Source organism: Salmo salar, chromosome ssa03, assembly GCF_905237065.1.
Source record: "Salmo salar chromosome ssa03, Ssal_v3.1, whole genome shotgun sequence".
Classification (NCBI taxonomy): domain Eukaryota; kingdom Metazoa; phylum Chordata; class Actinopteri; order Salmoniformes; family Salmonidae; genus Salmo; species Salmo salar.
The window spans coordinates 34,337,758-34,350,295 of NC_059444.1; the positions used below are offsets into that span (position 1 = coordinate 34,337,758).

Below are 12,538 nucleotides of genomic sequence, written 5' to 3' on the forward strand. Positions count from 1 at the left end.
CAACAACTCCAATACCGGAAGTAAGTGTGAGTAATGTTGTTGCATGTGTGTGTGTCTGACTCTCCTACCTTGGCCTGCTGTAAGTAACTAAACTCAGCAAAAAAAAGAAACGTCCTCTCACTGTCAACTGCGTTTATTTTCAGTAAACTTAACATGTGTAAATATTTGTATGAACATAACAAGATTCAACAACTGAGACATAAACTGAACAAGTTCCACAGACATGTGACGAACAGAAATGGAATAATGTCTCCCTGATCAAAGGGGGGGGGGGGGTCAAAATCAAAAGCAACTGTCAGTATCTGGTGTGGCCACCAGCTGCATTAATTACTGCAGTGCATCTCCTCCTCATGGACTACACCAGCTAAGCAAGTTCTTGCTGTGAGATGTTACCCCACTCTTCCACCAAGGCACCTGCAAGTTCCTGGACATTTCTGGGGGAATGGCCCTAGCCCTCACACTACGATCCAACAGGGCCCAGACGTGCTCAATGGGATTGAGATCAGGGCTCTTCCCTGGCCATGGCAGAACACTGACATTCCTGTCTTGCAGGAAAACACGCACAGAATGAGAAGTATGGTGGTGGCATTGTCATGCTGGAGGGTAATGTCAGGATGAGCCTGCAGGAAGGGTACCACATGAAGGAGGAGGATGTCTTCACTCTAACGCACAGCTTTGAGATTGCCTGCAATGACAACAAGCTCAGTCCAATGATGCTGTGACACACCGCCCAGACCATGACGGACCCTCCACCTCCAAATCGATCCCGCTCCAAAGTACAGGCCTCGGTGTAACGCTCATTCCTTCGATGATAAACGTGAATCTGACCATCACCCCTGGTGAGACAAAACCGCGACTCGTCAGTGAAGAGCACATTTTGCCAGTCCTGTCTGGTCCAGCGACGGTGGGTTTGTGCCCATAGGTGACGTTGTTGCCGGTGATGTCTGGTGAGGACCTGCCTTACAACAGGCCTACAAGCCCTCAGTCTAGCCTCTCTCAGCCTATTGCGGACAGTCTGAACACTGATGGATGGATTGTGCGTTCCTATTGTAACTCGGGCAATTGTTGTTGCCGTCCTGTACCTGTCCCGCAGGTGTGATGTTCGGATGTACCGATCCTGTGCAAGTGTTGTTACACGTGGTTTGCCACTGCGAGGACGATCAGCTGTCCATCCTGTCTCCCTGTAGCGCTGTCTTAGGCGTCTCACAGTGCGGACATTGCAATTTATTGCCCTGGCAGTCCTCATGCCTCCTTGCAGCATGCCTAAGGCACGTTCACACAAATGAGCAGGGACCCTGGGCATCTTTCTTTTCGTGTTTTTCAGAGTCCTCTTTAGTGTTCTAAGTTTTCATAACTGTGACCTTAATTGACTACTGTCTGTAAGCTGTTCGACCGTTCCGCAGGTGCATGTTGATTAATTGTTTATGGTTCATTGAACATGCATGGGAAACAGTGTTTAAACCCTTTACAATGAAGACCTGTGAAGTTATTTGGATTTTTACAAATTATCTTTGAAAGACAGGGTCCTGAAAAAGGGACGTTTCTTTTTTTGCTGAGTTTATTTATGTGACTGAGTGAGTGAGATGTTAGTAAAATGTGGACACAAGATTGACAGGAAGACACAGTATACATGAATCAAATGGAAGAAATACATTTGTAACACACACACAGTGAAACACTGTCCCTCATGTGGTGTGTAAACCAGCCTTAATTTGTGTTACACAGGGCTCATTTATAATTTCCATAAAATACTGTATGCAAAATTTGTCCTTCCAATTTGTTCAATGCAAAGCAATAAACATTAATAGTGATGAAAACCTTGTTTCATTTATATTTGTTGAAGATAAACATGATTTATTCCACCCATGTCTTGATTATAATAGATTTTTATTTATTGATAAATGTGATCTAGCAGAGGTAAATGGCAAATAATAACAATGTATGCTGTCTATATTGCTTGTAATTAATATAAGTCAACATCTAAGTATTAAGTATTTTTACGTAAATTGTTATGGCTGTATTGTTTTAAAAACCCTATAATGTTGTGGGTCCATCAGACCCGGGAACATTGGGTGAATACCAAAAACATGAACACAACACAATGGTTAAACTTCTTGAATTCAACCATTATTGGGTTCAAATGCACATTTAGATTTGTGATCAGCCATCCACAACAACCACAATCCGTAAGGCGCAAATAGCTAAATGAGAGAACAGCAGTGTGATTCACATCAATGCGCTATGTAGATATCAATAATAAGTGATATCCATATCGCCATAGACCACACCACTGCTGTCATCCTTACCTCAAAGCATTTATTCAAGTGCTATAATCTTTTGATGTCAACAGCAGTCGCACCATTGGAAGACATAGCTTGGACTGTAGCTTGTTCCCGCGATCCATCAATCCAATTTGGTGTGTCATCATAGTGGTTTCTGACTTGTGGTCAAACTCGCTCAGGTGGAACAAACTTAAACTTGCACCTTTTTCACTGCTTATTTGAATGTCATTGAGAAAACAGAGAAGTGTCAAAGATTTTTTTCCGCAAACATCCTTTCTGAATTTAAAAGTAGTCCTCAAAGTAATCATCTACTTTTTCAAAAGTATCTAATATGATTACAATATTTTTGCTGGTAACGTAATGTATTACAGTTACTGTTTTTTTGTAATCGCTTACATGTGACGGATTACATGTAATCCGTTACTCCCCAACCCTGATCTCTGACCACTGGGGGTCAGATATGACAGTGTGGCAACTGTGGCAGCAAGAGGTTACAGATGGTTGCATTTGTGTTTGTGCCAAAGCAGCATCAACCTCTCCTCTATCCATCCCTCTTTGACAGACACTGACCTAATGCTCAGATAAGACAGTGGGCAAGGGAAGCCCTAATTTTATAGCTGGAGGGCCAGCTGTGTTCTGTACGATGAATGGCCTTTTTTGGAGGGAGCGGGGGACAGGACAGGCTGGGGCACAGAGGAAGCTGATGGTAGGAGGGCAGCTGCAGAGTTCCTCTGGGGTTAGAATGAGACCTCTGGGGGGTTGTGGAGGAGGAAGCCATTCTAAAGACTCTGTCTACAGGGTCTACTACAGTGCAGGCTAGGGCTGTTTCACACGTAGTGGAGTCATCATAATTTACAGTCTTTCTTTGTCACATTAACACTTCTTCAGGATCGGTGGGTCCCACACTGGACAGTTGAGCTAACGTAGGCCAATGCAATTGGCATGAGCTTGTAAGTAACAAGAACATTTCCCAGGACATAGACATATCTGATATTGGCAGAAAGCTTAAATTCTTGTTAATCTAACTGCACTGTCCAATTTACAGTAGCTATTACAGTGAAAGAATACCATGCTATTGTTTGAGGAGAGTGCACAGTTATGAACTTGAAAAGTTATTAATAAACCAATTAGGCACATTTGGGCAGTCTTGATACAAACTTTTGAACAGAAATGCAATGGTTCATTGGATCAATCTAAAACTTTGCACATACACTGCTGCCATTTGGTGGCCAAAATCTAAATTGCACCTAGGCTGGAATAATACATTATGGCCTTTCTCTTGCATTCCAAAGATGATGGTACAAAAAACATACAAAAAACAGTTGGTTTTTTCTTTGTATTAGCTTTTACCAGATCTAATGTGCTATATTATCCTACATTCATTTCACATTTCCACAAACTTCAAAGTGCTTCCTTTCAAATTTTATCAAGAATATGCATATCCTTGCTTCAGGCAGTTGGATTTGGGTATGTCATTTTAGACAAACATTTAAAAAAAGGGGCGGATCCTTAAGAGGTTTTAAGGGATTGCAATAAACAGCACAGCAATCCCAATTAGAATGCTCAATTGACTCTGCTGCTGCTGTCAAAAGTGTCAAGAAAAGAAAATGCAGTGTTGTATTTTTAGATACGGTTTGCACTAGCGTTTCATAATGGTTTCACTACATTTGAAATCATTACCTGGATCTGGAAAACACTGTTAAAGACTAGTTAGCCATGCACAGGTTTCACTTATGTTATATCATTAATATTTACCTTTTCATCTGAAGCCCACAAAATAATTTTATAAACAAGGAGCTCATTGACCTGTACTTTAAAAGTGCATTGGGAAAATGTCCCCTTTTAAAAAATATTCTACTCCACCTGCAAAATGATGTAGGAAATGTCCACGATATGCCCCATAAATTCTAGGAATCCTTCCCACACAGTTCCTTAGGGAACACTTTAATTTTATTTTCCATGACGTGCGTGTGTTTGTGTGTGTGTGTATTTGCACGTGTCCGTGTATAACGCAATCATTGTGAGGTTTGAATATGTTATAGTTACTGTAAGTTACAGTTCTTTAAAACCATTCATAATTAGTAAGAATTAAACCCGTACATGTATGTAGGCCTATAACGTATATTCAATTTCGATCTGATTCAAACATGAGGTTGAGTTTTGTTTAATAATATCTGGACAGCATGCTGTCTCTCAAACGTATACATCTCCAAACTCAAACAGAATTGTTTGAGTTTGGAGAAGTAGAATAGATAAACTAAGGACATGGAAATTAAAGTCACATTCTGAAGTAGAAGATCTCACTCTGACAATTCACTGTCGGGCAGTGAATTGTCAGATAGTGATCCATGTGGTCCCTCAACATGTACCTGGTTTGTTTTCAAGTACTGTATGTGTGTATAGTAATTTAGAATCTTAAGGTAGGAGGAATGGAATGCAATGTAGAAGGGTCAAATAATTACAAGGCATTTTTGTACTGCCTTCAGTCAAGGTAAAAGCTTAATTTCAAATAAAGTGTAAGTATTGAAATACACACAATATTTCTTAACTCCCAGGAAAGTTAAGTTAGGAAAGTGTTGAAATACTCACAAACAACAGTATCAGAAGTAACAAAATATGTGCAGCATTCATGTTGATGCTGGAATCATGTCAGGAGATGTCATAATCCAAAAAGAGAGGCAGATCTTCCATGGTCTATGTCACACCCCATACATCAAATTTTCCTCAAATCTGAATCACTTACTTCTGAATGAAAGAAAACTCAATTGTATCATAGACAGAGAGGGACAAAAAAAAGATGAGAAAAGATCAACCAAAAGACTGAGATATTAACTGTAGAAAAATGCATGTCCTCATGTCGCCATGTACTCTCTGTCAGGAATCAGAATCTGATCTAACTGGCTTCTAAAAAACGCAAATAAACATTGTTATCTCAGACATGGAGCAGAGCAGAGCTAACAGAAAGTAATAGCAGAGAGTAAATCCTTGGGGAAAAAAATAAGCTCTAGTGTAATGAGACCATCAGATCAACTCGTGAGGCCAAATAGTTCTCTCCCATTTCCCCCAGCTTTCACCTACCACTCAGTGATCAGCTGGTCTTGGGACATTCTGCCAAAGACTATATTCCAGAGTCCAGAACACAATTGTTTAGCCTCCAGTGTTCGTCTGCTTGCTTTCTCTGTGTGTGTGTGTGTGTGTGTGTGTGTGTGTGTGTGTGTGTGTGTGTGTGTGTGTGTGTGTGTGTGTGTGTGTGTGTGTGTGTGTGTGTGTGTGTGTGTATGTGTGTGTGCTTGTTTCAGAGTGATTAATAAATAACTCCAGTGGTTTCTCTTGCTGTGCATTGAGCAGCTGAAGTGGATAAACTAATCTGGGTTTAAGGATTTGGGTTTGATTTTGTAATACAATCCATTACTACGGCACCAGTGGAAGAATCTCACTAGAAGCTGTTTCAATAGATCACATCGTAGAGCTACAAAGTGACACATTATATAAGGTTGTAAGATTTTTGTCTTGTAACAACATACAAACAAACAAACCATTATTAGAGACTCAAGAGACCCACCTAAATGTTGTAATCACACAAAACAAATTGTGAATGACATCAAGTCATGTTTAAAGAGCAACTGAAGGCAATAGACAACTTCTCTGATGGAAAACCACCTATGTGATATTAGTCTGAAACATTTATTGTATAGTCAAAATGTACTAGAAAGTGTAAATAAGATCATTTTGTCTCGTCCAAAACTGAGATTTGTGAGAATTAGGAAAAAATGGTATGCCACAGAATGAAGGGTATGTAAACCCAAGTAATCATCAATTCGGGAACACATCTGCATGCGACCCAATATCCCTATGGGGCCAATTAGGGATCAAATTACACAATGTACTGTACATGGGACAATATTTTAAAATGTCAATAGCTCAAAATTTCAATGACTTAAAATCCTCAAACCAACTATAAATTGTAGAAATTCATATATGAATATTGAAAGCATCTAATGAGAACTAAAAGGTGTGAAACATGAAAATGTCCCTTTTACATTGTGTAATTTATTGACAGTTCCTAACTAGAACCAGAGATAGGCTATCCAACGTCAAACCAATTTTGCTACTGACGCACACCGGCCGGCAGAAGCTAACTGGCAAAATAAATTGGCTAGCTTATAGACTACTTCTACACACAAGACCTGGTTAGATTGCTTCAAGTTATCTAGAAAGGTGAGTGACTGTAACTGTGTACTGTTTTGGCAGAGTGAAAGTACAAAGGTTCGAACTCACACACAAGAGACACCCACATCAAAGTATGCCACCAAGACCCAAATCTAATTTTCAGTCAAATTTCCCAATGAGGAGAATTGAAACAGAGGCTAAATAAGGAAGTTCAGTACCCCTTTAACCATGTTTTGAGGCTATTCAATGTTTACATAAGCATTCAGACCCTTTACTCAGTACTTTGTTAAAGCACCTTCGGCAGCGATTACAGCTTCGAGTTTTCTTGGGTATGACGCTACAAGCTTGGCACACCTGTATTTGGGGAGTTTCTCTCATTCTTCTCTGCAGATCCTCTCAAGCTCTGTCAGGTTGGATGGGGAGCATCGCTGCACAGTTATTTTCAGGTCTCTCCAGAGATGTTCGATCGGGTTCAAGACTGGGCTCTGGCTGGGCCACTCAAGGATATTCAGACATTCAGTCTTGGATGTGTGCTTAAGGTCATTGTCCTGTTGAAAGGTGAACCTTCGCCCCAGTCTGAGGTCCTGGGCGCTCTGGAGCAGATGTTCATCAAGAATCTCTCTGTACTTTGCTCCATTCATATTTCCGATGATCCTGACTATTCTCCCAGTCCCTGCCAATGAAAAACATCCCCACATCATGATGCTGCCACCACTATGCTTCACCGTAGGGATTGTACCAGGTTTCCTCCAGATGTGACGCTTGGCATTCAGGCCAAAGAGTTCAATCTTGGTTTCATCAGACCAGAGAATCTTGTTTCCCATGGTCTGAGAGTCCTTTAGGTGCCTTTTTGCAAACTCTAAGTGGGCTGTCATGTGCCTTTTACTGAGGAGTGGCTTCCATCTGGCCATTCTACCATAAAGGCCTGATTGGTGGAGTGCTGCAGTGATAGTTGTCCTGCTGGTCGGTTCTCCCATCTCCACAAAGGAACTCTGGAGCTCTGTCAGTGTGATCATCGTGTTCTTGGTCACCTCCCTGACCAAATGGTTTGAAATATAGCTCTCCATTTCCTATTTTCAACACACATCATTGTTCATGGATACTCACATAATTCAAACATTTACAAAGAAAATACCAATATATTGTTTTTTTTCTCGCTTTCACCTATGAAAACCACAAATTCTCCTCACCTCAATGTTTTGTCATGCTGACGTAAATTGACCAGGTGGATGAGTTCTTTCAAATAGTACACATTTTAACCTTAAAATGATTATACAGCACCATTTAGATTGGGAGTAATTTGCACTGTGACCCAACCAACCCCGGTCTCCCCTATTGCCTGTAAAGTGTAATATAAAAGTGTATAACAGTTAATTGAGAATTTGCCTCTTTAAAGGTGTTAATGGATTATGGTTACGGCACATCTTTTCATTTACATTTTAGTAATTTAGCAGACACTCTTATCCAGAGCAATTTACAGTAGTGAGTGCATACATTTTTGTACATTTTAAAGATGCCCGTTTTCATCGTTCAGGGAGGGCTGCTCGTTCAGGTAACATTTATACTAGTTCTGCCAGATACAGTGCCTTCAGAAAGTATCCACACCCCTTGACTTTTTCAAAATGTTGTTTTGTTACAGCCTGAATTTAAAATTGAACAAATTGTAATTTTGTGTCACTGGCCTACACACACAATACACCATCATTTCAAAGTGGAATTACGTTTCAGTGTATAAGTCAATAAGTATTCAACCCCTTTGTTATGGCAAGCCTAACCAAGTTCAGGAGTAAAAATGTGCTTAACAAGTCACATCATCAGTTGCATTGACTCACCATGTGTGCAATAATAGTGTTTAACATGATTTTCAAATAACTACCTGATCGCTCTACCCCACGCATACAATTATCTGTAAGGTCCATCAGTTGAGCAGTGATTTTCAAACAGATTCAACCACAAAGACCAGGGAGGTTTTATAATTCCTTGCAAAGAAGCAGACATTGAATATCCATTTGAGAATGGTGAAGTTACTTACACTTTAGATGATGTATCAATACACCCAGTCACTACAAAGACACAGGTGTCTTTTCTAACTCAGTTGCAAGATATAAAGGAAACCAATCAGGGATTTTCACCAATGGCTGTGATAGAAAACTGAGGATGGGTGAGCAACATTGTAGTTACTCGACAATACGAACCTAAATGACAGAGTGAAAAGAGGGAACACTATACAGAATACAGATATTCTTACCCAGAAAAAAGTCACAGCCCTAATCACTGCCAAAGATGATTCTAACATGTATTGACTCAGGGGTGTGAATTTATTTTACCTTTATTTTAACTAGGCAAGTCAGTTAAGAACAAATTCTTATTTACAATGACAGCTTAGGAACAGTGGGTCAGGGGCAGAATAACAGATTTTGACCTTGTCAGCTAGGGGATTCAATCTAGCAACCTTTCGGTTGCTGGGCCAGCACGCTAACCACTAGGTTACTTGCCGCCCCGTGAATATTTATGTAAATGAGATAATTCAGTATTTATTTTTCAATACATTTGCAAAAAATTCTCCAAACATGTTTTCACTTTGTCGTTATTGTATCAATTGAATCTATTTTGAATGCAGGCTGAAGGCACTCATATGTGTGAGTTATATATTGGCGGTCTGTCTATTGCTATTGTTAGGCCTAATCTTTTGCTATTGGCCAAGTTTATTATTGTACTATTAAGTTTCTCTAGGAAATGTGTACATTTTTTATTAAAAAATTCAACCATATTTGTACCTGAACAAATACTCCACCTCAACTGTTGCTACTCCAAATCCAACTAACTAGGCTGCTGGTTCCTCTATCAATATAATTAAACCTGCCCATGCAAGACTAGGCAATTGCCAAGAATCTGAATAATAATATTTTTGGAAGTAAAATCTACCAAACCACAGGGATGGAACATTGAGTGTCATCATTACCATCTGCTATTAGTGACTAAGATTGATATAAAATATTAATTGAGTGGATCTTTTCGAATTGTTGGCTCTTTTGGGAAAATACAGTACAGTGCATGATGAAGAGCTGTAACGTGATGTGATCTTTAGCACCTGAGGGGATAGTTAGCTAAACAGCTGTGACTTAATTTCACCATGAATGTGTAGATAGCTGTTCAATGACCCTGCTGAATTTGTATTAAACATACACATGTTTAGCAGATGCCATTGCGGGTAGAGCGAAATGCTTGTGTTTCTGCTCCAACAGTGCAGTAATATCTATCAAGTAATATCTAACAATTTCACAACACCACACACACACAAATCTAAAGTAAAGGAATGGAATTATGAATATATAAATACTTGGACGAGCAATGTCGGAGCAGCATAGACTAAAATACAGTAGAATATAATATAATAAGGTATATACAGATGAGATGAGTAATGCAAAATATGTAAACATTATTAAAGTGACTAGTGTTCCATTATTAAAGTGGCCAGTGATTCCAGCCTCTAAGGTGCTAGTGATGGCTGTTTAACAGTCTGATGCCCTTGAGATAGAAGCTGTTTTTCAATCTCTCAGTCCCAGCTTTGACGCACCTGTACTGACCTCGCCATCTGGATGATAACGGGGTGAATAGGCATTGGCTCGGGTGGTTGTTGTCCTTGATGATCTTTTTGGCTTTCCTGTGACATCGGGTGCTGTAGGTGTCCTGGAGAGCAGGATAGTTTGCCCCCGGTGATGCGTTGGGCAGACCACACCACCCTCTGGAGGGTCCTGCAGTTGCGAGCGGTTCAATTGCCGTACTAGGCAGTGATGCAGCCCGACAGGATGCTCTCAGTTGTGCATCTGTAAAAGTTTTAGGGTTTTTGGTGCCAAACCACATTTCTTCAGCCTCATGAGGTTGAAGAGGCGCTATTGCCCCTTCTTCACCACACTGTCTGTGTGGGTGGAGCATTTCAGTTTGTAAATCTCCACCCGGCACAGCCAGAAGAGGACTGGCCACCCCTTCCTCTCTAGGTTTCTTCCTAGGTTCTGGCCTTTCTAGGGAGTTTTTCCTAGCCACCGTGCTTCTACACCTTCATTGCTTGCTGTTTGGGGTTTTAGGCTGGGTTTCTGTACAGCACTTTGAGATATCAGCTGATGTAAGAAGGGCTTTATAAGTCAATTTGATTTGAATGAAGTGTACGCCGAGGAACTTGAAGATTTCCACCTATAGCTTTCCATCCAAAGATTTGTGTGTGCTGACTTAAGTTTCACTGACTGTGCTCTTTTGACTGATGGTCTGGCAGTCCTTGTCTCAGCCATCTCACCAAAGAACACACAGTTAAAAGGATTTCCTGGAAGTTTTGTATAATTTCAGCCAGTACTTTTGAAAGGAGCAGTTGTGTAAAGAACCTAAGTAAAAAATACATGAAGGTACTACTTAAGTACTTTTTTGGGGTATCTGTACTTTACTATTTACATTTTTGACACCTTTTACTTTTACTTCACTATATTCCTAAAGATAATAATGTACGTTTTACTCCATACATTTTCCCTGACACCCAAAAGTACTCGTTACATTTGGAAGGCTTAGCAGGACAGGAAAATTATCTAATTCACACACTTATCAAGGGAACATCCTTGGTCATCCCTACTGCCTGATCTGGTGGACTCACTAACAGATGCTTCGAGTGTTGGAGCTTTTATGGTGCCGTCTGGTTTTCTTAATATAAGGAAATTGAAATGTATACTTTTACTTTTGATACTTAATTATATTTTAGCAATTACATTTACTTGTGATACTTAAGTATACTTAAAACCAAATACTTTTAGACATTTACTCAAGTAGTATTTTACTCAAGTCATTTTCTATTCAGGTATCTTTACTTTTACGCAAGTATGATATTGGATACTTTTTCCACCACTGGAAAGTAGCGCTCATGAGCCAAAATGGGTCCCCGAAAATTGTTCTCACGTCGTTTTACTGTCTCCTAACCAACTTAGCTATTTAGTTAGTTTTTTTTGTAGCAAATTTTTTGTACATAATGTTGCTGCTACCATCTCTTGTAACCAAAAAGAGATTCTGGACATCAGAAAAGCGATTACTCACCTCGAACTGGACGAAGATATTTTCTTTAATGAGTCCGACGAGAAGGATATACTACCTCCCGGAGACCAGGCCCTCATCCCCATCATTCTCGTGAAGAAAAGACGGAAATACAGGGTGTGGAGGTCTGGGTGCCTTGTGAGAATTTGTCGGTGAGTGAGTAAACCACCAATACCTTCGGTATTATTGGCCAATGTGTAATCATTGGAAAACAAACGATCTACGATTAAGAATATCCTTCCAACGGGACATTAAAAACAGTAATATCTTGTGTTTCAACAAGACTTGGCTGAACAACGACACGGATTATACAGAGCTGGCTGGCTGGCTTGTCCATTTTTCGTCAGGACAGAGCGGGTACATCTGGTAAGACGAGGGGCGGGGGTGTGTGTCTATATGTAAATAACTGCTGTTGTGCGATGTCTAATATTAAAGAAGTCTCGTGGTATTACTCGCCTGAGGTAGAATAACTCATGATAAGCTGTAAACCATTATCTACCAAGAGAGTTCACATCAATATGATTCATAGCTGTCTATTTACCTCCACAAACCGATACTGGCACTAAGACCGCACACAACCAGCTGTATAAGGCCATATGCAAACAAGAAAATGCTCATCCAGAAGCAGTGCTTCTAGTGGCCGGGGATATTATTGCAGACATACTTAAATCCGTTTTACCTAATTTCTACCGGCATGTCACATGTGCAACCAGAAGTAAAAACAACTCTAGACCACCTTTACTCCAAACGCAGAGACGCATACAAAGCTTTCCCTAATCCTCCATTTGGCAAATCTGACCATAATTCTATCCTGTTTCCTGCTGACAAGCTAAAACTAAAGCAGGAAGTACCAGTGATTCGCTCAATACAGAAGTGGTCAGATGACGCGGATGCTACTCTACAGGACTGTTTTGCTAGCACAGACTGTAATATGTTCCGGAATTCATTCAATGGCATTGAGGAGTATACCACCTCAGTCACCGGCTTCATCAATAAGTGCATCTACGATGTCGTCT

The 12,538-nt window shown here is 40.2% G+C and overlaps 1 protein-coding gene across 1 annotated transcript in view; it reads right to left on the reverse strand.

Moving 5' to 3' along the window:
* LOC106599903 (corticotropin-releasing factor receptor 2) overlaps window positions 1-5,361 on the reverse strand; it is a 122,127-nt gene extending 116,766 nt beyond the window's left edge. The window contains exon 1 of the mRNA XM_014191256.2: window positions 4,872-5,361. Coding sequence (XP_014046731.1) covers window positions 4,872-4,913 — 42 coding nt within the window. The 5' untranslated portion in view covers window positions 4,914-5,361. The remainder of the gene's footprint in view (window positions 1-4,871) is intronic.
* Between the last annotated feature and the right edge of the window lie 7,177 nt (window positions 5,362-12,538).